This window comes from Podarcis tiliguerta, assembly GCF_965153285.1.
Source record: "Podarcis tiliguerta genome assembly, chromosome: 6".
NCBI lineage: Eukaryota > Metazoa > Chordata > Lepidosauria > Squamata > Lacertidae > Podarcis > Podarcis tiliguerta.
The window spans coordinates 46724736-46750856 of record NC_139539.1 but is presented as its reverse complement, the minus strand read 5'-3'; the positions used below and the strand labels follow the sequence as shown (position 1 = coordinate 46750856).

The 26121-nt window shown below is 45.8% G+C and overlaps 3 protein-coding genes across 11 annotated transcripts in view; 1 reads left to right on the top strand and 2 right to left on the bottom strand.

Annotated features, from left to right (window-relative positions):
• Positions 1–3820: 3820 nt before the first annotated feature.
• On the bottom strand, positions 3821–9648 carry PPIL1 (peptidylprolyl isomerase like 1). Its single transcript, XM_083445958.1, has 4 exons — positions 9483–9648; positions 8240–8394; positions 7738–7806; positions 3821–6728 (listed from the first exon to the last, which is right to left on the bottom strand). The coding sequence occupies exons 1-4, from the start codon at positions 9536–9538 to the stop codon at positions 6508–6510; spliced, it is 501 nt and encodes a 166-aa protein (XP_083302084.1). The 5' UTR covers positions 9539–9648; the 3' UTR covers positions 3821–6507.
• Positions 9649–9655: 7 nt separating this feature from the next.
• On the top strand, positions 9656–20141 carry PSRC1 (proline and serine rich coiled-coil 1). 6 transcript variants are annotated; one of them, XM_083445831.1, is made up of 9 exons: positions 9656–9795; positions 11277–11312; positions 12338–12395; positions 14941–15520; positions 15979–16146; positions 17229–17382; positions 18154–18291; positions 19590–19677; positions 19785–20141. In XM_083445831.1, exons 1-9 carry the CDS (start codon positions 9750–9752, stop codon positions 19813–19815), a joined length of 1299 nt encoding a protein of 432 aa, XP_083301957.1. In that variant the 5' UTR covers positions 9656–9749; the 3' UTR covers positions 19816–20141. The 6 variants fall into 6 exon arrangements, with proteins under 6 accessions (XP_083301957.1, XP_083301958.1, XP_083301960.1 ...); XM_083445834.1 differs by having other exon boundaries at positions 9740–10914; XM_083445833.1 differs by lacking the exon at positions 9656–9795 and adding an exon at positions 9825–10914 and having other exon boundaries at positions 11205–11312.
• A 532-nt stretch (positions 20142–20673) lies between these two features.
• CELSR2 (cadherin EGF LAG seven-pass G-type receptor 2) overlaps positions 20674–26121 on the bottom strand; it is a 109753-nt gene continuing 104305 nt past the window's right edge. Inside the window, exon 35 of one of the 4 annotated variants that reach the window (XM_083445604.1) lies at positions 20674–25580. In XM_083445604.1, the coding sequence (XP_083301730.1) occupies positions 25553–25580 (28 nt within the window). In that variant the 3' untranslated portion in view covers positions 20674–25552. The remainder of the gene's footprint in view (positions 25581–26121) is intronic. The other 3 variants (XM_083445606.1, XM_083445605.1, XM_083445607.1) reach the window with 3 other exon arrangements.

Here is a 26121-nt window from a genome sequence, read left to right as displayed (position 1 = left end):
AAACTCCCTGTACAGATGACTAAAAGTCAGATAGATGTTTATTTCCTTTCCTTCACAGGGGGTGGGGTGGGGGACACCTTCCTGTTTTGCTTCAGGTGGCAAAATGGGGTGGGCCTTATTTCATCCCACAGCGAATAAGGGTGAAGAAGTTGCCCATTTTGTGATCAGTCAATCCTGGAAAACTCAAGTAGTCAAAAGAGGCAGCTCCCTTGAGTTTTCTTAAGTTACAGTATGCCTTATGCACCAGGAAAACAAAGCCACAGTAACCCCCCAGTTACTAGGCAGCCAGCTCCATCCATACAGTAACTAAGCTGCTTTCAGGTAAACTTTAAGATTGCTTTTTTCTTTTAAAACCGATTGCAGATTGATTATCTGAAAAGATCAGTGCAGCCCCTCAAAATCTTCTTCTGGAAGGAGAAAACAAACCGTGTTAAAAAATAACGTCTCTTCCCAGCTCATCACACTGAAGAATGTAATAAAACATCTGGGAGAGTGAAGGGGTAACTGGAGAAAAATGAAACACGATTTTCAGAAAGCTTTATTTTCCCTCTTCTCTCTGTTGAGCTCTCCCCCCACCCTGACTTCACAATTCATCCCAAAGAACTAAGCCAATGTGGGATTGTGACAGGAGCAGGACCTGGAAGGTTCAAATCCTCTCGGCTATGAAGTCACTGGGTGACTTTGGAGCAGTCAGTCTAACCCACCTCACAGCAGTGCTATATTATTAAATGAGGAGACGGAGAACCTTTTATACCACCCCAATCTCCTTGGAGAAAAAAGTGGGATATAAATGTGATAAATAAATATAATAAAATAATATAATATACTGTCATCAAATTCAGTCTGTCAATTTTGATTTCTTTCCATTTCTCATTTTTCCACATTTGTTTTTCTGCATTTTGTGAAGCTTTTTTTTAAAAAAATAATATCATTTTAGTGCAAATTTCTCCCAATATTTGCAAGCTTTTCTTCCTAATATGATGCAGATTTTAATATTTCCACTAACACGTGCATTTTTGTACACACGTTTCCCCTCATATATTATTTCCACACACATTGGGTATGATCCAACTAATGAGTCCTGTCAGCGGAAGCCCTTCAGAAGGATTTTCTCTTCTGCAATGGAGGCTCAGGGGAACCTCCAGAACAGAATGTGGGGGAAAGAGGGGAGGGTCTTCATCTGACAAGCCAAGATCCTTTCCCTGATGGAACGATCCCTGGTTGGTTGGAAAACTGCATCACAAAATTCGGAGAAGTACACATTCCTAAGGATAATTGTGTTTCGGTTGGCAAACTCTTTCAAGAAGCGTGAATTAGATAGTTTCTCATTAAAATGGAAACAAAATGGAATTTCTCCGTCATCCCTAGTCATGGGTGTAGGTGCATGATCTGGGAAATCAGAGCGTTTTGAATCAGTCCACTGATGCATATGTGAAACCCAGGAATGACCTGAAAGAGATGCTGTGATGAATTATGAAGATTTTAACCTTTAAATCTGAGATTAATTTATTTGGGGGGGGGGGAGTAATTGGAGACTTTCAGGTGCATAATGTGAAAACATAATGTGAAAAGCCTTTGAGTACCAGGCAGTGCTGATACACTTCACATCAGTTTTAAAAAAAGGGATTGTAAATTAAATTCTGGAGAGGTTCTGCCTATACCCAGGGCGAGCTCACCCAGGAGGCAAGGTGAGGCAACCAGCTTGGGCAGCCGATTCCACAGGGGCATCAGATGCCAATGCAGATCTTATGCCTGATGCAGATCTTCACTCATTCCTCCTTCCCTGGTGGGGAGGGCATGTGCCATTTTGTGCTTCACCTCAAGTGCCACCATGTCTTGGGTCGGCCCTGCCTATATACATTTTGAAATGCCAAGGCAGTCCGATTTAAACCTTTAACCACTTCAGCCCTGAACAATTCAGTGAATCTGCTTGCATTTCCTCCTTCCTGAGCACCTGCTTGCATAGTTCTAGCTCCACATGACGGCCACTAGTAAAATATCCAGCATTATCTTGCCAGCCCATTTGGAAGAATAGCTGTGGAATAAGACTGCCGCCTAGGGGCCGGCTAAAGATGTCGCAACACCAGGATAGGTATGGTGGGGAGTTTCTTCCCCACCCACTTTTTTACATATCATCAATGCAGAACGATGGGAACTAAACACAACATATTGTTAAAATAAGCACAAAAGACTGTTGCAGTTATTGGGCAACCCGCCCCTTCTAAAGCAAGATTGTTAATAGCCCAGATTGGTATACATTTCATTCATGGAAGCTAATGGTTGGGAAATAGTTGGAGATAGTTTTGCAAATGCAATAGTTCTTTTGGATTCTGCTGCATTAATAACCCTAGTGGAGAGAAGTTTGGTACTTTTATAAGTATCAGGCTTGAACGCAGAATGAAAAGCTGTCTTTAAGCAGAATAACATTGTATAAACAAGATAAAATACCTGCCCCTTGAGTTATCAGGAGCTCCAGGGAATGAGAACAGACTCTGGCTGCCCAGTACACAGCACCCTCCTAGTCTGGGTTGATGTTGAAGCTCAAAAGTCAGATCCATCAGAGAGATTTATGTACTTAGACCCTTAGTCCTGACTGGCCTGGTATCCAAATGTCTCACACCTGTTCTAGAAGCAATTGCTGCGGTAGTGTGAGGGATGGTACATCACCTGCCAGGTGACCTTAAGCTAACAGACGGAGCTAGTATAGTTAATTAATCTTGCTGTCCTACTGCTGGCAAGCACTCAGCTTTCAGCCAGCCCAAAAGCAGATCCTCCCACAGCCTGCTAGCATTCATCCCTGAAGCACAAACAGCAAATCAAGACATGAAAGCAAACCAAAAGCCCCTGAGAATGCAATACCCTTGAGGATGTGCCAATAAGCAAGGAGGAAGAATCATACAAACCAATTGACCCATCTGCTCAACAGGCAACATTCTTCAGCAATAGGTTTCCCCTACAGAGATTATCTCATAGGTAGGCTGGAAGAGCATTGATGGTAACTTCTCCTATCCCAACTTAAGTGATGTAAGGTAGGTGAACAAATGCATGTGTGTTTCGAAGCAGAGATTGTAGCTGAGTAACGGCTGAAAGTGCTTAGTGGGGTGGAAGGTCCCCTCTTTCTCTGGGAACCTGATGTGGGGTAGGGGATCTTTGCCCAGAGTGCTCCCCCTGACCCCTGCTGCTTGCCACCACAGGCACTACCATGAAACCCAATTATTTTCTCTATCGAAGGATATCAATCCCAGGACCTCATGGAAGTTAACAGCACCTAGCAGCAGCAAGCAAATTTAATACAGCCTAACTCTGATACTGACTTGGAACCTGAGTGCAGGGCACCCAAGCTGGCTTGCCTGAAATTGTGCCAACTGGTCTGCTTAATCTGACAGTGAAGTTCATGAGCCACCAAGCTCATGTTGCTGGCAGGTGGGAAAAGTTCAACCAGCATCGTGAAATGTTTAGCCTTCTCAGGCAGAAGCTGTAAGAAGATTCTCATAATCTTCAGAAGAATACCGGAGATGATTGAGAAGAAAGCTGCAGAGATTATACATAATGTCCCACCAATTACTAATAATTAGCATTTATTATATACATGCAGAGAGAGGAGAGGAAGTAGAATTCTAGAAAATGTAACCAAGGTACATGGGGAGCTGGGGAGCATGAAACCTCTGGGAAAGGGGGTGCTACAGAGAGCCTGTGTGGTGTAGTGGTTAGAGAGTTGGGCTAGGACCTGGGAGACCAGGGTTCAAATCCCCACTCAAATATAGATTAACAATTGCACTTTAAAATAATGATAATAAAAAAAACAGAACTGAGATGGATGTATAAATACTTACAAAATATTTTATTTGGTTATAAAAATGCATTCAAATAACACTTGAAGTTGCCAGAAGCAGCCCCTAAAGAACTGGCAGGGATCAAATTTATTGTGTAGGACACAAAACATTTAAACAAGGCATACCTTCTTTAGATCAAGAGATGCATTGATGGCAGTATAAATCAGTTCATTAATATTGCTCATGAAAGTCTGCTTCCCAGATCAATGATGCAACATAACCACTGGACTTTTCCATGAAGGCATGAAATCTTGCCTTTTTTGAGAAACAATTTTATGGCATTTTTCAAGCCTTTTAAACATGTAATAAATGATTGCCAATGATGTGAATCTGATTCCTGGGAATCTGATTACTAGGAAAAGAATTACCATTTACAGCCTTCTGTGTTTTGAACATGGGTATATAATTGTTATGTGATCTGCTGAAATGATTTTGGGAGGGGCCATGTAACAGAACAACAGCAACTCAGTTGCCTAACATGTGCTAGTGGTTAGAATGGCATTCTTGAATATATTATGGGACTTTCATAGACAAAGTCCCACCCCCTCACTAGCCGACTCTTTGTGCCCTGAGCAGCCGCAACAGCCATGGGTTAAATGTTCTGTTATGCCCCATTCTCAGAAAACTAAGTAAGCTATATGCCTCATTACACTACTATTCCAATCACATAGCGACTCTGGCTCTTGAAGTTGATTGATGTTGTCTACTGTGGGAAAATTGCTCACATGCCAAGATCAAGGGCATACAACTGCATCTAGCCACCTAGAACTGGGCCAAAGAAACCCAATGCCTGAAAACAAGGTTATGTTCAAAAGCAGCTCTGACAGTGCCAATTAAGTAGGAAGCCATGGGCTCCAGAAAAAGGGCTGCTAGCAGCCAAAGGAATGCGCCCTACTCATAATGCCAGAGCAGCTGGAATCATGGAAGTTATATTGGTGAGGCTGTTTGCATCCTTTTGTCCTACCCTAAGTTCATGTTGCTGCCCTTGAACAGAGTTAATTTGTGTGCAGATCATAAAATGCTAAATCATACTCCCAAGCTCTCATTAAAGAAACACAGGCAGATGTAACCCAGAACCTTCTGCCTTTGAAGGCAACAGGGTGCCACAGAAACTGTGTGCTGACATGGGCTAATCCAGCTCCAGGGAGGAACTGAGCTCCATGGATTACTTTGATCTTCCTAGCCTGAAGGGGAAAAAATCGCCTTCATTCGGAATGTAAAGGGAATGTATCTGTTTTCTCTCCTGGCAACTGACTGGATATGGGAGAGCCGCATCCATCAATCTCACCCCCAAGCCGGGATTCTTCCATGCTGAACAGAATTCCTGGATCAACAGGCCCATGCGAAAGATTCCCTATGTGAAGCTTCTAAATAAAAGTTTTCTGCAGAAATGAGAGATGACACCAACCGTGGAGCTCTTGAGGAATTGAGAGCATATTCAGGGAGCTGCATACAATTGCTAGGTGCTGAGAAAGGAGTAAGGTTTCCTAAAGTATCATCATTATATAGAGCAATACTTTAGAATCAGTTAGCATTGCCCTCTACATAGCTGTTATAACTTTGGAAAAACAATTTTGTGCCTGTGGAAACTGACGGTGCCAAGTATGATTTGAAGTCAGAACTTCACTGCCGCAAATCTATGCTAGAAAATGCACTACTTGGAGCTACCTTTTGCCAGAATAAATTGAAAGATTTGGTTAGGTTGTATCTAATGTTGTCCGTGCACAAATAGAAGAGACTTCTACTCATACAGCAGGACTCCACCATACTCTTCTCCCCCTGCAGTTCCCTACACCCTCAAATTTGGCTCTGGAAAGAGCAGATTTTGGGGTTGCATGGCAGGAAGAAAAGCTGAAGTCCACCTACACCCGTGAAAGTCCACACAAGCAGTGCTGGATTCTGCCCTCAGTATTATCTTGAGAACAAACACTAACCCTGAAATTTTGGGTTCCCTCCAAACTGGTGCAGTTGTTTTGCAAGGAACCCCAGTTTGATGTATCAATTACTCAGTTTGGGAGGCGCTTCCACAAACGGGGTTTGTGATGAAAATGACTGCAAAACTTTGGCACCGGTTTGGAGGGGATCCCAAATTTTGGGATTTGTAGTTAATGAAGTTCAAACACTATAATAGGAAAAGGTGGCTTTTCAAGATTAGAGTGCTTATACTTTAATAGTCATGCGGATGAGGGGGGTTATTTGTTTAGGTACAGATTTTCAATTATGCAACTTGTAAAAGGTATACTTGGAAGTATAGGGCAGCGCTGCCTTGAGACCCACACAGACACCCATGACCCAATATGCAATTCTGATGACTTACAAAATACTAGATATTGTCTTATTTCTGGTGCATTTAAGGTGGTTTGTTTACAACACAGATGGCTTGCTGCACTCCAAGTGGACGGGGGGGGGGGGGGGCGCGGAGAAAGACAGAATAAAGCTTAGAAAGCAACAGCACTAATTTGGTGGTACAGGCCCTGTCAAATCATTTCTTGATAAATTTAGCTTTACATTTTTAAAGAAATGTTAACGATAATTTTAGAAGACACATTTTAATACAGGAGTATCCCGCACCTAAAAAACTAGCAAGTATCTTTCAGAACAAAACAATTATCATCTTAAGAGACCAAACACAATGGAACACCATTAGATTCAACACAAAATTCTCAAATCTTGTTTAGCCTGATGGGAAAACCTTCAAGAGCTTGACATCATCTACTGGACGATCTTGTGCATTGGTTTCCACCATGCCCACTCTGTTGACTATGCCAATTCCTTGGCAAATACGTCCAAATATAGTGTGCTTCCCATCAAGCCATTGAGTTGGTGCTAACGTGATAAAGAATTGGCTTCCGTTGGTGTCAGGGCCTGCATTTGCCATAGCAAGAATTCCTGCACCTAGAGAAGAAAATCTTATGTTAAAATTGGCTTGGGAGTCTAAAGGTACCTAAATACAGACAAAGTAAAAGGGAAAACCTTGGTTTTTTAAATGCTACACCAGTACTTAGAAGTGATCAGGACTTTGTGACAGAGGTGCCTAACCTCCACACCTCCAGGTATTGCTGTACTGCAACTTCTAGCATGCCTGAGCACTGGCCATGCTGGCTAGGACTAATGGAAGATGATCCAACAACATCTGGAGTGCCATAGGTTAGCCACCTCTACTCTATGAGATCAATGGAACTTCTCTATAGTGAATGCAAGACTGCTCATGCATCCCAGCTGGCTCAGATGGTTCCTGTCTCCCCTGCCCCAACATACACACCACTGTCCACCTATTCACTTTCTTTGGAAAATCCATTTGGATGAAGTTTTCACTTCTAAACTAAGGCTGCTAGGAAATGTATGTGGTGTGTGTGTAAGGTGTATAAACTTGAACATAGAAGCCCATTTCTTACAACAACAATATGGGAAAAGAATGTAAGCTATACTCTGTGATGAGGACAGTTTAATCCCCTTCCTGCTCCTGCAAACTAACCAATAACTAAATGAATTTTTTTGAAAAATGATTTTTCATATGCAAAGTGGAAACCTAATGATACATGATTATATAGCATAAGCAGTTAACAAATTTAGATGCCAAGTTTTACTGACTTAAGATTCAAGCCAGGCTTATGGCTCCAGAGGGCAATATCTAACACTGCAAGTAGATTTCTGCTTGCACAAGAGCACTCTCTATTCCTCTCCTCCCCACTCAAGTCTCCTGCACTCCCCCAATCTTCCAGAGCAGATTATGGGAGTGTAGGAAGGGGGCTAGAGAATAGGGGAATCCATTCTGCCAACCACCATGACCCTGAAGCTCTTGCACAGAAAGCAACTTTACATCTGTAAGCTTGGAAACTGCCATATTCAGGTGGTGACAGACTTGGCCTGAAGAACTCGAAGCACCTCTCAAAAGATTACCTACCTGTAAACTTTAGTTCTGGATGGAGTTCATCTTCAAATTGCTTGCCATAAATGGATGCTCCTCCTCTTCCTGTCACAGAACAAGACTAGGTAAATCAATTTGCAAAATCACAGTTGGGACAAAGGTATACTGAAAGTTCCTTGTGAATGTGCAGTACCAGACCACCAAGATTTCCTTTTATTTTACTGGTAAGAGAGGAAGTGCTGACTATCAATGGATATCATCATAATGCTTCTGAGTAAAGGGAGAGCAGCCATCTGTTAAGTCAGAAATCTTTATGTAACCTTACAGCAGGGGGTCATTTGGCCTCACCAAGTGTGATAAATGTGTTCTCCCATTCTTGCAGAACATAACAAGAGCACTATGCAGGATTTGGGGGGATGATGATGATGGTGATGATTGCAAGATCTACTATCCTAACATCACCTTTACTATTCACATTAGTTTGCATCAGCACTGATTAACACAGTATCTGAAGCAGGTACTTTGAATATATTCTTACCAGTTCCTGTTGGATCACCCCCTTGAATCATGAAGTCCTTGATTATCCGATGAAACTTTGTGCCATTGTAGTAACCTCGTCTGGCCAGTTCAGCAAAATTTTTACAAGTTTTTGGTGCATGTTTCCAGTATAGCTCCACAACAATGACACCCATTCTGCAAAACACAGGCAGAGGAGGATTCCAAACACATTTGTTACATCACATTGATTCAGTGACATCGAGGTGAAAAACCACAAGAGTGCATCTTCATATTACAATCTATCAATTTTATCAGGTTTGTTTTCAAATCAAGATGCAAAACATTAAGAATAGCAGCTTTAAAACCTGATGAAAATAAACAGCTTAGTTTTTTAAAAACTGTGAAAGTGGGAGGTCTTTGCATAGTACTGAAATGATATCAAGGGGGGCACTAAGATCACCCTATTCAGGAAAAAAAAAAATACAGGTCAGCTGCCACTATTGGTATCCACCAGCCACACTCTAGATGACACAGGAACTGCACTTTTGATAGGGACAGTAGGGCCCTCTGGCAGAAACAATCCATGTAGTCCTGTTCCTCCTCCTCTGTGTGAACTGACATCCTACCTATCCCATCTCACCTCCATCCTTGTGTGTTTCACAACATATTATATTACTGCATCTTCATAATAGGCAAATCTGCATATGTTGAGCTTCTGCCCGTCATAAAGATACTAAAGGCAGAGGAGCATAAAAAGGAGGAATAGGAAGCCTATAAGTCTCCAGACACTGGATTCCAACTCCTATCGGCCCCATGGCTGCCTGGCCAGTGATCAGAGATGATGAGATTTGTACATATGTGGGGAATGAGAAGCATAACAATATGTTTCTGTATCTCTCCAAGCACAAGAACTGGCTGTTCACCCAGCTTTGCCGCCATCCCTTTTTAAATACATATTTGTAATTTATTTTCCCTTTGTTGAAACACACACAGGTTTCTGGAGAGAGAGAAAGCAGAAATTAAACAGAATTTGGTAGCTAGTATATAATTAGCCAATGTGGAAATCAGTTCTCAGTGGCGGGCCGGGGAAAAAAATCAACTGAAGGCAAATGAGCTTTTTGACAGCTGATGTAAACACCAGCCTTGCCTCGTTCCGGGTCAGACCATTGGTCCCTCCGACTCAGCGTCATCTGTGCTAACTGGCCTTCCGGGGTCCCAGACTCTTCCCCAGCCCTACCGGGCGACGTTACTTTACCACTGGGCCGGGCCCTTCCCTCACTCACGTAGTCTCCAAAGAAACAGTGGGCGGCTGCCACGTATCGGGGGGCACCGCAGCCATGCTTCCCCCACGCCGTACACACCTTCCCGCCGGGGGAACCAAGCTGGCAGAGCACACTTCCGGTGCAGCTGCGTATGCCGCCCCCTCGCTCCAGGGGAAACGAAGGCCGAGGCGCGGCGGACAAGTTCCTGCAAGCCTTGGGCCAATCACCGCGCAGGAACGAAGCGGGTCTTTGTGACGTCGAAGCGGGAGGGGAAATTCGAATTTGTTTATGCTTCTCCTCTTCTGTACGCTTGCCAAAGCGCCGGAGCTTCGCGGTGAGAGCGAGCGGGAGGAAATGCCCGCGCCGGCGGGAAGGGGTTGCATGTTGCATGGCGGCTGGGCCCGCACGTGAATGGGTTCTGGATTTCCCTGGGGCCGGAGCGTGGGGGGGGGGAGGACTCGCAATTCGGAATTCTTGCCTGTAACTGCTTTCGGGCAAAACTAACACGCCCATCAGCAGCTGCGTCTTTTTTCTCCCCCCCCCCCCCTAACAGCCCAGTCCTAAAAGCATGTTTACTTTACTCAGGAGTTAGGGCTGCTATCCGGTGCACGTTTCTCTGGGAACTGAAGTCCTCACTGAACGCAGAGGGGCTTATTTAGAGAAAACGTTCGACTCCTTTACTTAAAACGATAGGAATGCTGTGCACGACAGAATAAAGCAACCCAAATGTCATGCTAACATTCACGAAGCAGTAAAACCGGGTATTCAAATAGCAGAGGCTCCTAAATCCTCTGAGCAAAGAAAAACATCTTTAGTCATCGGCGCAATGCCAGCAGCGCCTTGCACCTTTCCATGAAGCGTGCCTTGGAGAAAGCAAACTCCCGCCAGTGGTTTGACTAAGGCAAGAGAGAAGATCAGAGACATCGGTCCCGACACAGAAGCATTTGCCAGTGTTTATAAACATTATGGCAATGAGCGGGAGAAGCCCCAAACATCCCTCGCTACCAAACTTAGGGCAGATAAGTGATGAATGCACTTCTAAAACAAGTCTGGTTAGTCTGGATGCTGGCGTCTACCTTAGACTCACGGGCTGCATTGCAGAATTAATGGAGAAGGAAAAATGAGCGGATATTGCTGGTTACCCCGTCCGGCCTCATGTCAACACTGCTATCTGCATTTTATTCAGTTGGGGCGGGAAGGATCCAGGATACCTTTAATTACGACTAGCTTCAAAGCCACCATACAGTGAGCATGCTTTGGTATTCATCTTTTTAAGACTTCTCACAAAAAAGCAAACCCGCGGGGAGAGAGGACCGGAAAAGGCTTTATTTGCAGCGGCAATGGGAGGTGCTTTTGCATACTTAATGTTGGAGTGAACGCCCGGTGATTGCTCTCCCTTTAAAACCAGAAAAGCCACTGGTGATTCGAGACGGAGGAGAGAGGCGTATCGGAGGTACAGCTACCTTATATCCCATAAAGACCGTTATTGCTGCTAAGCAGGCTAGCCTAGCTACAATTCAGAAAGCTGTTTCTAAGTAGGTTACAAATGGAAATAGGATATGGGAAGTAGGGGGAGTGGAGGGAGAGGAACAGCAGGTGAGAAAATGCAGAGAGAACAATACAAATCTGCAGCTTCTACTAAAAAAATGTACCAAATTAGGTTTCTAGTAATGAACTACAGCAAAATGTTGTATTTGTCTTTCTTTCACTGTTTGTCAACACTTTCTGGTAACCAATTCGCAGCATAAATTTCACAAACCAAATCAAACCCAAAACTTATCAAGCCAAACCCAAATTCATGCTATTTTCATGTAGGATGGTTCCTGAAAAACATGGAGTGGCCAAACGAAGGTGAGCACTGGAATATCCGTTGCACTCTATGACATGATTCATATGTAACATTAAGGCAAACCATGACTTACTACAAACAAGCAAATGTGTGGGTTCCTGTAGCAAAGATCACAGCTGCTTCACCTCTTCCCTGGTCCTGCTGCTGCCACCAATTTAGGGCTAAGCTATGGTTTGGCTTAACACTAGGTATGAATCCAAGCTCATAGTTTGTATCACTCCAGACAAAGCATGAGCTATAACTTTTGTTCAAGGTTTGAATGTAATGCTAAGCCAAAGTATGGTTTAGCCCAGAGCAGCAGAACTGAAGGAACAGCTCATGTTTGCTCATTCATGCTAAGTCATGGTTTGGCCTAGTTTGTGTGTGTGAATTGCTACTCACAACTTTCTAACTGGATGCATTGATTTTGGTTTCTGACTAGTTCAGTGTATACTACTTAGGTCCAAAGCAACTCATTTCTGAATTTTATATCAACAATCTTCTCCCTACCCCATATATATATATTATGCACACAGGGGCTGCATGTAAACTGAAATATTTTGAGGAAGTGGAGTTTTATTATTTTTATGTCATGCGATATTTAGAGCACATCTTGCTGCCAGATCTTCTATAGAACTAGGTGCACCTAATCCAGTGATTTCAGTTAACTTGGGTGCATCTAATTCTGCATAGGGCCGGGCTGTTAGTTGTACAAGTTCAGCTTCCCTTAGCATTGGTATTCTGACTTTCTACCGTTCTCAGTACATATTCATGGGAAGTGGATCAAGAATATACACGTGTTTTAATTTCCTGTTCTGCAAAATATTCCCCACACAGTTTTGGGAATGGCATCTTTAATACCCAAGCATTTTAACTGAGAAAATCTCAGTTCTACTGCAAGCCAGGAATTACCTTTCACTGGGAGGACTCCAGCTTGTGTGGAGGTGGTAATTGTGGTGATTCCTGCATAAAGTTGGTAATATGAGCAGGTAGGTAGTCAGGGCTCAGTGAGTACTTGTAATAATAATGATTTATTCTTTTTCTCCAGATATAAAATTTATTATTGATGAGAGACTGGATTTTAGTCAGTCTTCTTCTTTTGACGGGTAAGGTTCATTGACAAATCTAATCCCTGGTGATATAAATTGGGGTATGTGGCAGTACACAGGCGACTTCTCCTGTCCCACCCCCAAATCTGTAAATAGCTACTGTAAGGCTTCATTAAGCAGGTCTGTCAGAATCTGTAGCAAGGCTGCAGTACTTGCTTAAAGTATGTCTGCACTGCTAGTATGTATCAATGGATCAATCGCCTGCGTAGAAAGACCTGTCCCTTTCCTTTTGTAGGGAGACACTGGAACAGAATGACGTGTCACAGCTGTGAGCAGGTTCTGATGGAAACAATTTCTGTAGGTCCAAATGTAATGTGCAGCATCCTTTTGCTGTGCAGTGGTACCTTGGTTCCCGAACTCAATCCGTTCTGGAAGTCCGTTCGACTTCCAAAACGTTTGCAAACCAAGGTGTTGCTTCTGATTGGCCCTGGAAACAATCCTGATAGCCAAAACAGATGTTTGGCTTCCCAAAAACGTTCGCAAGCCAGAACAATACTTCTGGGTTTGTGGCGTTCAGGAGCTGATTTGTTCAGGAGCCAAGCTGTTTGGGAACCATGGTATCACTGTAGTCACTTTCCTGCTTTAGAACACTCTTCTCCCTGGAGAAGCTTGCAATGCCTGGTTGAAAGATACTTATTCCTGCAAGGTTTTAGAGATACTTAAGTCACTCTGGTACTAGCTGGTACCTAAAGTCTTAGTCTGTTTGTTATGCTGCTGTTTTATCTGTAATATAAGGGTATTTTAGTATGGGTTATTTTATTGGTATTATGATTTTAGTTACTGGGCCAGATCCACCCAAAGTGCTTGCAGAAGCCACCCCAATGGCTCCCACCAGCACAGTGAGGCCTTTCTCCCCACGGCCCCACAACTCGCCCAAATCCACTCCTCCAGATTGGGAGAACCCCCAGATCATGGGGAGGAATGTGGGGAAGCTTTGAATAGCATGTCGTTGAATCTTTCCCACTATGTTGGAAACAGAGTGGATTTGATTTAAATCAAATCGATTTAAATCACTAGTCACTAAGACTTGATTTAAATCTTTTTTTCTTTTTTTTACAGAAAGACTCATTCTTGCTGGTATAATCTTAATATTTACAACAAGAGGAAGGTTTCATTTTTGGAATGATAAATTTTCAGAGTAGTTTTTACAGTTATATCATAAATTACTGATTTGGTTATACTATTAGAAATACATAGACAGATAATTATGAAATTATTGTGAGATTTAATAAGTTAACTGTTTATATTTGGACAACTTTTTTGCTGTACTTTATTGGAAGGAGAAAAATAATCATTTCCTTAATAACAATTTAAACAATTTATTTAACTAAAGCAATAACATTATAGGATATGTATCGATGTTTGTTAACTGATGTGTTTAAACATTTTATATATATATATATAAACTTAGACTGAGTTTTACCACACATGAAAAACTTAAAACAAATCCTTATTTCCTGATGAATAGCCTTTGGACTATAATGTAACTTAAATAGAAAACTATCTTTAGAAAGATTTTTCGCCCAAAAGCATTTTATTTTTAAAATCAGATTTTTTTAAAAAATCCGATTTAAATATTTTAAAAATCAGATTTTGATTATTTTTTTTTAAAAAAAATCATTGATTTTTATCCACCCTGGTTGGAAACCACCCTGTGATTACTTTGAAGTGAAGGGCAGTCTATAAGTTTTGTTTCTCAATAAGGGGCCAGTCCAAGATCCTGGCCCACAGCTGTGGGGCTTCATGGAGTGACTCAGTCATTGCCACTTCCACAGCCCTGCTGCTAACGCCAGCCAGGGTGAAAGGGAGGGGAGAGAATGCCTTCTTGCTGTGCCAGCTGACTCAGCAAAGAGGCTGGATCAGGTCCATTGCCAACAGGTACCAGCAGACCCTGTGCCAGCCCAGTCCTGCTCCGGAAACTCCCTGCTTTGGGGATTTGTGCTGGCTTTGGGGGTGCAGCTGGTGGCAGCTTCTCTTCCCCACTTGGATGGGGCTTCTCCCAGCAGCAGAGGCTGAGGCCAGCTGGCTGGGGCTAGGCAGAAGGACACCCCGGCCACATCCAAACCTTCCAGTGCCATAGAATCATAGATTTGGAAGGGTCCCGAGGGTCATCTAGTCCAACCCCCTGCAGATTGCTGTGTTAATAAAATAATACATTTCTAATCAGAAATCAAAGACTAGTCATTTGAAGCACTAGCGTTCAGAAGTATGAGATGATCAGAACCCTCCGAACTTGAAGCATGGGAAGTCCTATTAAAAATTTGTAATTTGGCAGAATTTTCAGATTATTTGATATGTATAATCTGGAATATTTAATGTGATTTGATTGGATTGTTAAAGTGGAAAATTTAATAAAAATGGATAAAAAGAAAGAAAGAAAAAGCACTAGCGTTCACAAGCTTTATTCAGATTTTATCCCAAAACCGATGCTTTGAATTCTTCTGTGGGATGGGAAGCCTCTTTCATTGCATTCCTTTTTGCACAGTGCTTGTATATTTTGCCCAATGCGGTTCCCTGTTGATTTTTGACTTTCTTGCTTCAGACAAGAGGAGGAGGAGGAGGTCTCTGGCATTTGCCTCACAGAATCCAGCGAAAGGTGTGCGGCCCAGTCAATTGACACGAACTTTTTTGGGGGGGAGAGTGAAGGCAAGGCCTTGTTGTGGAGCCCTCTGAGTCCCGAAAAGCTAGAGGAGATGATGAGTGAAGCCAACAGGCTGGCTGCGCTGATGGAGGGGTGTGAGCTGCTGGAGAAGGAGAACGGCAGCTCTGAGACGAGGCTTGAGATGGTTCCAGATTTTGAGCCTTTGCCCTCCATTGAATCTTTGCATGCGGTGCGGAAGGACTCAAGGGCCCCCAGACGAAGGACATTCAATGTGAGCAACAGCCCTCTGCAAGCCCTGCTGCCAACCGTGGGACCCGAAAGCTGCTGTTCTGTAGGTTCCCCCAAAGCTCCGCTTCCAGACATGGGAAGTCCTACATCCTGTGTTGCAGACCCACCTGTTCCCAAAAGACGCCAGAATAAATCAAATGCCTGCACCCCCAACACCCAGCTCCCCAAGAAATCCCGGCCCAATCAGCCACTCAAGTCACTGGCAGCAACAAAATCTCTGGACATTAAAAAGGTACGGTGGCAGGAGCGGGGCCAATGCAAATTTCATTTGGGGCACAAAGTGTGTGCTCAGGGAATCCCTGGCTTTGATCCCGATTCTCTTCCTGAGCTTGCATGTGCCAATTACTCTTAGCTGTGACTCAGTCTGCAACTCTGTGCCCACTTAGCTTGGCATAATCCTACTGAACTAAATGGGACTTGTTTCTAATAAGACACACAGTCAGTTTCTGTAGCTGCAAATGCCCTATGAATCATGCTGTTTACACTTGCATTTGGTGAGGGATCTTCTATTGAATCTGATCTCCAACCCACGTTCTGTTGAGTAATTTCCCAGGGCTGAGAAACAGCCTGGGCCCAGGGCACCTTCACGCAGAAGGCTCCAGGGTTCCAAGTTGTCCTTCTCAGAGGTGTATAGCTTGTTCCCACTTCTTTTCCAAAGCTCCAGCCTGTTTCTTGTGTCTTTTGTCGCAGACAATTTCCAGGTCCAGCAGGAAGGAAAGAGCAACTCCACCCACCCTTCCCACGCAAAATAAGAAGCCCCTGCCAAGTCTGAGGCCTCCCCTTCAAACCAACAGGCAGGGGCCTTGGAGGGAAACAGAGAAATCTTCTGGCAAGGCCTCTTCTTCGGAGGGATCCCAGGTATTTCTGATGGGCGGTACCAAGGAGGGGCACACACAGCAGGCAGGGTAGAATTAGGCATATCTTTCAGTGCAAAAATATTCAGGACAGAGCACTTCTTCACACTGTGCATAGTTGAACTATTCACTCCCACACGAGGTAGTGATCACCACCTGCTTGGATGTCTTTAACAAATTAGTGGAGGGGTGGGACTGTGAATGGCTGCTAACCACAATGGCTAGGATTCCACCTCCAATGAAACCGAGATATGAAAGCTAGGAGCAAAATGGCTCCTTAAATCTAGGTTAGGGGCGCAACAACGGAATGTCTAGGCGTGCTTTTTTATAACAAGAATACAAAGCTGAAAATGAATGAACTGCAGCCAGAGTTCATTTTTCACATGCTCTAGTCCTTCCCCTGTCCACCCCCCTAATATTCTTGAGAGGGTCTCTTCTCCAGTCTTCAGAGAGTGCCTGGAAGTGGGGAGGTAGAAAAAGGTCCTCCTTTCCTTCTACTTTGCAGTTTTAATCTGAAATCTTAGGCTCAGTCCTGCACCCAGAGCTCAGAAACTGCTCATGCTATTTAAATTCCCTGTCGCGAAATGTGCCTGGAACAATGGGAGTTTCAAACACTGGTCTCTGCATGTCAGTGGTTGGGAATTGCAGGCAGGGAGGGTGCTGTTGTGCTCAGGTCCTGCTTTGTGTCTTCCCACAAGTTGGCTGTGATGAGAGCAGGATGCTGGACTAGGTGGGCCATTGGCCTCACCTAGGAGGGTTCTTATGTTCTTTAACAGTATGCAGACTATAGGTTCCCTAAACTAACGTCTACAGGCGTGCCTAGCACTGTTTACCTTTGTTAATGTGAATGTACATTCTGGAAATGGAACTCCTGCATGTTACTTGTGCAACTCAGTTTGTCCACACACATGCAGCCATTGCAGCCAGGCCTGATGTACTCCAGTGCAACTGCTGTTAATGTTAAGCAGCCATTTCCAAGAGATAGTTGCTTTTTTGCATTCTCCCCACTTGACTAGGGAGAAATAACCATAGTGGTGGCTGCTTTTGACATAGCTTGCTCTTCTTTTAAAAATCTTGCTGCATTAGCTCGGCCTTCAGGATCCACCTAGCAAAGGTAAAAAACCAGTACCATATGCAAAAGCAAGGCTGGGCCCCAGGCTGGATCCGCTGAAGACTGGTCCTGTGAAGAAGGCCTCTGTTGCGCCAGAAAAGGTGGCGCATCTCCCAAAGGCAAATGCAAGTAAGTTGTGGTAGACAGTGCATCATTTGGATTTAGTCTTCTTCTCCCTCCCACTCCCATGAAAGGTCAGTGCCCAGTATGAAGACACCAGAGCACAGAATTGGGCGTAAGTGTTGCCTTGCTGATGCAGACTGAGCTTGCAATCCTATTCACCCTTACCTGGCAGTAAGTCCCATTGAACCCATTGGGAGGAATTCGATTCAAAGTAGTGCTATGGCAATAATTCTGCCAGTGCAAGCTTTTCAGCTTGCTGGGCAGAATGGTCCGCCCCCATCATGTGCTGTTCTGGGGTTTCCCCAAAGCTGCCAGCCAATTTTGGGAGGCACGGGGGGGGGGGAACCCTGTTGTTTTAGCTTCTCCTAGTGGAACTTCGTCACTTGAATGAGGCCCAATAGGACTGACTTCTGAGTATATATGTATAGGAACGTGCGGTGAAATTATAAAATTCAGTTCTTAACCTGGCACACCCATTATTTACCAGGTGCTTAGTACTTAAATGTCTGGTCTTGAAGGCTTCGTGTCTGCAGCAGAAGACACTATTTATTTGGAAATGTGTGATTTGGTCCCTGTGCAGATTCTTAGAGGGCTCCCATAGCTTGTTTGCCCCTGCTGTGAAAACTGTCTGACTTTTGTTTCATGCTTGTTCAGAAAGTCTATGTGTGCCGTAAGACAGCTTCTGTCTCTTCTCCCACAACTGCTAAGTGCCCAACCTCTGCTGGTCGCTCCTTATCAACATATCTGTTTATGCCTTCTTTCTCTTTTTCTCTGCAGGTCAGGTGACAAGTATGGGTGGCAGCGCCCCACAATTGCAGGCCAGCTACAAGCCTCACAGCAGTTGTCGTGAGATTCGAACCAGGAACACGGCCAAGTCTGGGCTGGCAAGCAGACTGCCAGTGTTAAACTCTAACAGTAAGCATGCAGTTCCAGAATGACCCAGGCAGCTTAAGTCACTGGGTTTGGGAGTGGGATCTGGCAGGAAGGATCTTCTGGGAGGAAATGGAAGAAAACACTGAGAGGGTTTTGAGGGAAGCTGGTGGGAACATAGGAACCTGCCTTATGTAGTCAGACTGCTGGTGCTTCTAGCTCAGTACAGCCTAGAGTGAATGGAAGCAGCTCTCTAGGATTCCAGGCATCTTTCCCAAGGCTACCTGGATGTGTCAGGGATTGAACCTGGGGCAACCTGCATGTAAGGTAGATGCTCTGCTGTGGCCCTTTCCTAGTGGTCCTGTTTGCAAAGGTGCTTCTAGGAAGGCAGGACACCCAAGCGTCCCTCAGCTGTGAATGATATGGCTGGACTCCTGTGGAGCAAATGCTGGTGCTCAATCGGATATAGGTCCATTAGCATGACCTGCATCAGTACACTGCTCTGCCTCTGGACTGTGTTCCCTTCCTCCCATTATTTGCATATTTATTTACGACTGGCTCTCAAGGTGCCATCACTTGGTGTGTGAGTGTGTACACACCTTCAGATCATTCAGTTTTCAACTAAACAACTTCAGCTGCAATTTCCAACTTTGTTCCAAGCCGTTTCCATCCCTGGAAACCATGAACAAACCCCCAAACCAAGCCGGGAAACACAGAGTGAAATGGCTGAACTAAAATTGTCCTGGCAAATGCACACTTCTTTCTAAAGGTAAAGGGACCCCTGACCATTAGGTCCAGTTGTGGCCGACTCTGGGGTTGCGGCGCTCATCTCGCTTTATTGGCCGAGGGAGCCGGCGTACAGCTTCCGGGTCATGTGGCCAGCATGACTAAGCCGCTTCTGGCAAACCAGAGCAGTGCACAGAAACGCCATTTACTTTCCCGCCAGAGCGGTACCTATTTATCTACTTGCACTTTGACGTGCTTTCGAACTGGTAGGTTGGCAGGAGCAGGGACCAAACAACGGGAGCTCATCCCGTCACGGGGATTTGAACCGCCGACCTTCTGATCGGCAAGTCCTAGGCTCTGTGGTTTAACCCACAGCGCCACCCGCGTCCCACTTCTTTTAGGAACTGCCTATTGGCCCATTTAACTCAGAACCGCCTGCACTGGGGATGAGTTTCAGACAGAGGTCCTTCCCAGTCCTACCTGTAGATGCTGGAGATTCAACCTGGGACCTTTTGCATGCAGTAGTTCTACTATTGGGACATGGGCCTTTTTCAAAGCATCACAGTTGTTCTGACCTCCTACATGCCGATCTCTTGAATTTCTCTCCCCCCTTAAAGCGCCTGCATTTCAACAGACAGTCCCTTCTGGCACTTCTCAGAACAGCAGGCTGCGACTGCCCAAGAAGGCAACCTCTGGCAAGTCGAGGTGAGGCTCTTTTCAAAGGCTGCTTATACCTGCTGGGCTTCTACCATAGATCTCCTCCATCACTGCCAGGGCCTGGGTTCATGTTTTTGTTTTTTGTTATGTTTCAGCCTTGCAGTGAACAGATCTGGGGCTGGATGAGTGTGAAACCACGGAGCATTGCCTGCTCTCTCCCTTTTAACGACATTCCTGGGTGCTGTTAACGTATGGCCGAAACTTGCATGGTGAAGGAGGAGCTGCAGCCTGGGAGACATGGCCAAGGCTTTGCTGACAGAGAGAACCACACCTCCATGATCACTGGCTGAGGGCTGGTGGGAATTGGGAGTCAAAACGATTACCTGGAGGGACTACAGGTCAGCCTTGTAGAACCTCTGCTATATGATTAGGTATGTCTGTCTGTACTGTGCTTATGTTTGTTAAAATATCTACTTTTCTAATAAAACAAAATAAGCTTTTTAAAAATAAAACCAATGAGGAAACCTAGTCTGAACATGGAATACTGTAATGTGAATAGCTATCAGACTAATGTGTGGATCTGAGACACAAGTAATGGAACAGAAAATCTATTACCGCCTTAGTCAAGCAATGTGCTGGGAGGTGAGAATGTATATTATTGTTGTCTAGGTAACAACAGCTGCCTCCTTCCTCTGGGTGTGAGTGTATGGATGAACCTCCGTACAGCCTTTCCTGGAAGTGGTGGGTTTTGCAGATGGAGCCTACTGGACAAACTGGCTCAGTTAAGGAACCTGCTGTGTTGCCAAGGAGCTGAAGAATTTCTTGTGAGTTACCAGTGGTCATGCTAGCATCAGAGCTTGGCAATGGCCTCCCAATATTTAAAGTGTGTTGCAGCGTTTCCTCCTGGAAGATTTGACCAGTATTGGTCTGCCTCCTTCCCATCCACCCAAGCAGTGAGAAAACTCAAGAGCTTCAGCTCTGCCAAATCTTGCTTATTGGTCTCTAGCACAAGGTGTGGGTGTGGAACTGAAATGAAGTCACCTGCACAGAACTATGGTTTTATTGTTTAGTAGGTAAGGGGAATGAACCCTACAGTATTTACATTAACAACCCTACCTGTACACTTCAACTATTTTGTTTCCAGGGAAGAGCCAGCATCACAGCAGTCGGTAAAACATTTTGTTCCTCCAAAAGGTGAAACCACCACATTTCCCCCCTCTGATCTCCCCCCTATACCCTGGCTTGCTAAAAGGGAGAAGAGCTAGGCTTCTTAGGGGAAAGTAGAGTTGCCATTCTTTCCTGGTAACGCTTCAGCACCTTCAATAGCTACCTGGCAGGCAGGTGTAGCATTCCCTTCTTCCAGCCTGAAGATACAATAACAGAAAAGAAGTCTGTTGAATTGCTGTCTGTCGTGCAGCAATCCAAGGCACTGGTGCCCTACCAGCAAAAGGAGGCAACTGTATCTGGCTCTGGTTGAGCTCTGCTGAAAATGACCCCATTGGCTATTGCAGAGGAAGGTGGTGGATTGACAAGTCGGCTGCTTTGGAGCTAATATTGACACACTGAGTCCACAAGTACATGTGCTCAGGTGGGGACGGTGGTGGCTGTGAAGTGAAGGATGTGGTGAGCTGTGCAAAGGAGCAGAGCCAAAGTCTGCAGCAAATGCAACTTCACTGCAGGTGCCAGTTCATTCAGACTCTCGACTCCTATTATATGGTCCATTTAGTGCAGGAACAGGGATGTTGCTGGGCTCCAGCTCCCACCAGCCCCAGCCAGTATGGCCAATGGTAAGGGATGAGGCAGAGTCCAGTGGCATCTGTAGAGTCACTGGTTCCCCATCCCTCCCTGACTGAGTGCCACAGGGTCAGCCGATCTACCTAACCTCCCAGGTGGAAGATCCATGTGGCAGGCTGTGCCTTCTATAGGATGCAGCTTAAGATGATTAACCAGCAGTAGGCTGCTTCTCCATGCACTTCCCTAGACGTTTCCCGACTTCACATACCTTTTAACTTAACACTTCTGGTTCGAAGGACCTAGGTGGTGGTATTCTCTCCACCCCCTCTCACCCCCTTGACTCTAATTTGTCCCAGCCCTTCCCCTAGGATGGCACAGCAGCAGGCAGATAGTTGCCAGTAAATATAAGAATACACATCAAAAAGATAACAGTAAAAAAAATAAATTAAAATGCAGACACGCCAAACACATAAATTCTATAGATGGGCGAAACAGGTTCTCTGCGGACGGCAGGTTTAAGACTCAAAAAGATTTTGCAAATTGCAGTAATGGAGCAGAAGCTGAGTTCTTGCATGGTGCTTCGTCTAGGAGCTGCTGCCTCCTCAATCTCTGGTGCTTTTAAAGGTTTCATTAACACTTGGTCACAAATGGAGGGACATGCCCTCGCCGCTCCAATTCTGCCCCGTCTTGGACAGAGTAATGGGGCAGAAGACAGTTTGTTCTAGAAGTTAACAGCTGCTTCGAGAGAGCTTGTGCTGAATAATTCTTTCCTCAATACTGCTTTTCAGATCTGTTCAGTTAGCGCTTTCTCCACGTGAGAAAGAGCTTGCATAGGAAGGTACGGTAGACTATTCTGTGCACGGGGGTTGCAGACTAAAACCTTAGGTTAGAGGTACTGTAGGGAGTGGGGTGGGGAGCAGGTTGAAATCTCCCCCCTAGTACAACTCCTGTGTCTTTCCTGGTCTCATGGCAAGCGAAAAAGGTAGCAGGTGAAGCTTTTCCTAGCATGCAGCTTCAGTAATAGGAATGGCTGCACCTGCTAGCTAGCTGCTTGTCGTGTAACCTTGAAAGAGAAAATATTTGGCAAATGCTGGCAGGAAGAGATGCGTCCAGCTTTTCCTGTGGGAGGGGGCGGTGTTATGGAAGACATGGTAACAACAGTAACTGTTGGTCCTCCCTCCAAGCCATAATTCAGCACCACAGAAGGTATTCCTCGACTTCTGCAGATACTTCACTGGAGTCTAGAGATCCGGGACGTTGCTTGCTCTCGCTTGGAGTTAGCAATGCAAAGTCTGAGAGGGTAAGCTCCTCTTGTTGCCTCTCCTAGTCCATTTCTGAATTGGTTCTGATTGTTCCGTGTGTCTAAAGTTGATCAGCACGTGCAGCTTTTGTTCTAGATGATTTGGTAGACCAGCAAGGACCAAGGGCTGCACCCAGTTCCCTGTGCTCAGAAGCCTCGGTCACCTACGGGAGGAGACAGGAAGTCCAGAGATTGCTTGATCTGTCTTTAGTGCTGGAATACCCATCAGACAGCATCACACAAGGGGAATTGTGGGCCCTTGCCTGTCTGGACCACCCTTATTTCAATATAGGTCTCCACTTTGCTTTAGATATGAGAATAAGTTGTCCCAAGTGGGGCTGGATGTCACTGACAGCATAGACTTGCAGGTGGAAATTAGTCAGATACTATTGTTTTGGATACAGAAGCGAGGGAAACACCAGTTTCGCCTTTCACTTAAATGGGCTTACCGGGGACACTAGTTGGAAGCAAGACTCTCTCTGGATAATCCATGTATTAAAGAGGCTGGAGCTGAGCCCCCTTGTCTGCTTAGCGTTGTGGGCGGCTGCTGCTAAAGTGCCAGGCTGACATTACACAGGTTCATGAGAATCACATCCATGTTAAAACATTCCAAGAAAAGGATAGGAATTGGCAAGGACAGAGGCCACTAAAAAGGCCTGACGGCAATGGCCAAGATTCCTAGAGGCAACGAACACAGAAGCCTTGGGGTGTGTTTTTGGGAACCATATCCTTTGACAAGCCAGATCATAGCAATGGTCAAGTCTCAATTAACTCCTCATTGTGCAAACCTCGACCAAGTCAGTTCAAGCGCATCGCATCTTGCGCCCCGGCTAATGAGACTTAACATTGCTACGAATCTAAAGATGTAGCCCCCCTAAGGGGCTTTCCATCTCTTTTAAATTAGAACATCCTTCAGCAGTGGTCAAATATTTTTTTTAAAAAAACCCACAACATCAAAATAAACAGTGCCTTCACCCCTCTTCCCCCGGCCGCCCTCCCCCTCTTCCCCCAACTCCCTTATCAGAAAAATCTCTCTTCTCCCACCCACCCCCACCCCAAGGAACGTTATAAAAAAGTACTTTCCAAAAGGACCCAGCATGAAAATCCCCATTATGAGCAGGCATCAGGCTTGGCTGAGTGTAGAAAAATGAAGGCTTCTGAGGCAGAAAGGCAGCACCCTGTTGGCATGAGAGCCAGGCGCTATTGAGAGACATCAAGGCAGCATCCCGGCTCCGGCCTGGCAGCACGTGGACCAGGTGCTGATTGGCTGAGAGGAGCAGGGAGGTGGGACTTTTTTCTTTTTTGTCATTGTCTACGAAAATAATTGCAGCATGGGCTGACGGCTCAGCAGGCCACACCCACGGCGCTCAGCACCTTGGTGGGCTGCCTCTCAGAGCATCCCCACGGGGCCGAGTCACTGGATTGGCAGGCTGAGCTTGGAGAGGAGTGGCTGTCGCAACCCAAAAAGGATGTTAGCCCTGGTCCAGGATGGAGCATTTCCACGGATGCCAGCAGTGGCCCACTGGGGAGGTCCTAAGCCCCTGGTCCCACTGTGCAGTCTGGGGCACTGAGGCTGGCCCAGGGAAGGGGCTAGATCCACAGCAGACCCAGCAAATCTGTCCAGACCACGGCTGTAGGTAGCATCATGGCAATTCGCGTCCTGCGACAATGGCTCTGGGTTTCTGTAACAATCCAACCACTCTGTTAAAACTGTAAGAGCAGGAAAAGCCTTTTATTTTCCTTGAGACGAGGTGGTACTGCGCACCTGCAGGGAGCGCTAGTGTATGTCTACAGAGTCCAGGGAAAGCTATTTGGACGATCTTTTCCTTCTCAGTTCTATGGTTGATTGGCACGGCACAACCAAGATCTCGGGCTCCAAACTTTCCTATGTGCCAAATAGCCAGAGACTGACCTGCGCATTGTTTTACCGTGCCTTAGTTGCACCTTGGGAGGTGTGCTTAAGCCCATGCTACTGGGTCATAAAAAGCATGATTATGATACACACACACTGCAGAGCAGGGGGATGAGGGCTCTCTCCTGGTTTTGTTTATATGCAACTGAGGTCTTAGAGCCTCCGAAGGAGTCAGCTTCTATGCACAGCCTGCCTACTTTCTCCAAGCGGCACGTAGCATAGGTCTCACGCAGGTCCCTCCCGCATGGCCAAGTCTGTCACGCCCTCAGGCTTTAATTCCAAGTTACCATTTGAGGAGGAAGATGCCATCTACATTTGCCTCGCATGCTAAAACCTACGGTTTTCAGTGCCCCCTGGCGGCAGCCATCTTCAAGTGCACAGGCTCCTAGCTCATCCCCATTGTCAGATATGCAAGCATCTTCACAGGTAATGCATTTGCAAGAAGCCTGGGCACGTGGTTACTGCTGAGGCTCCCCCAGCCCAATTCTGATAGATAAGAAAGAGAGAAAAATATTCCAGACACACAGCAGTTCCAGACTGGGCAACAAAGCATGAAAATCCCTGAAGACGTGGAGGTGGTTGAGTTTGTGTTTCTTGTTTGTCTGTTTTCACAATGATCCAAAGTGCATCGGTTCAAGTAGGTCCACCTCCTGGGACCTGCTGTTCCCCTCCCCCCCAGGTGCCGGGGCGGCAGCTCGGTTTTCATTTGGCACTAGGTATGGTGGGTCCGGCTCCCTGGGCCGGGCTGGGCTGAAGGAGACAACATTCCTCGCTGCGGTTTGAGAGCAATCCTGGCTCCCGGACTGGCCAAAGCACAAGGGAAACAGAGCCTGGTGCAGGCGTTGGCGTCAGATTGAGGTTTCATCGCTCCTGCTCAGTGATCAAACACAAAGCGAGACGGGGGGACGGGGGGAAACAAACACATGAGCATGGTCGTGAGCAGGTTTGAGCAAAGCACCCCCCCTGGGGCTCGCGTGTTAATGGAGGAAATTAAAAAACAGAAATCTGGGCGAGATTGAAGCGAGAGGGGAGAGAACGAGAGAAAGACAGAGAAGGGAGGAGAGGTTGGGTTAGTGCCAGAGAGCTGAGGAAGAAGTTAGAATAGGACAGCGTGTCTCCCCCCCCCCCCCACATCCACCCAGCCCTGCCCAGGGTCAGGATGGCTCCTAGCCCAACCCACTTGCTCAGGTCAGGATCTGCAAGGCAGGCTTGTGCCCAGTCCCTGAGCATCTTACAAGAACACAGGAAAAGACATGGCATTTGAGAGGATCAGAGCCCATTGCCCAGAGGAAAGGATGCCTCATCTATAGCTTCTAGCCTCAGCCCCGGGATGCTATCTTCTCCCAGTATCCCACTGGGCAAACTGGTTCCCATGCTCCCCACACATTCCAATAAATCTCCCCCCTCCCAGCCTACAAGGGGCGGCAAAGGGACGGCTGACACAGCCTGTTTTTTAAGGCTGCCTTGACACCTTTTCCAAATTGGGATGTGGGGCATGGGGTGGCTCCTGAAGAAACAGGTACACTCCTGGCCATGTGCCAGGTCA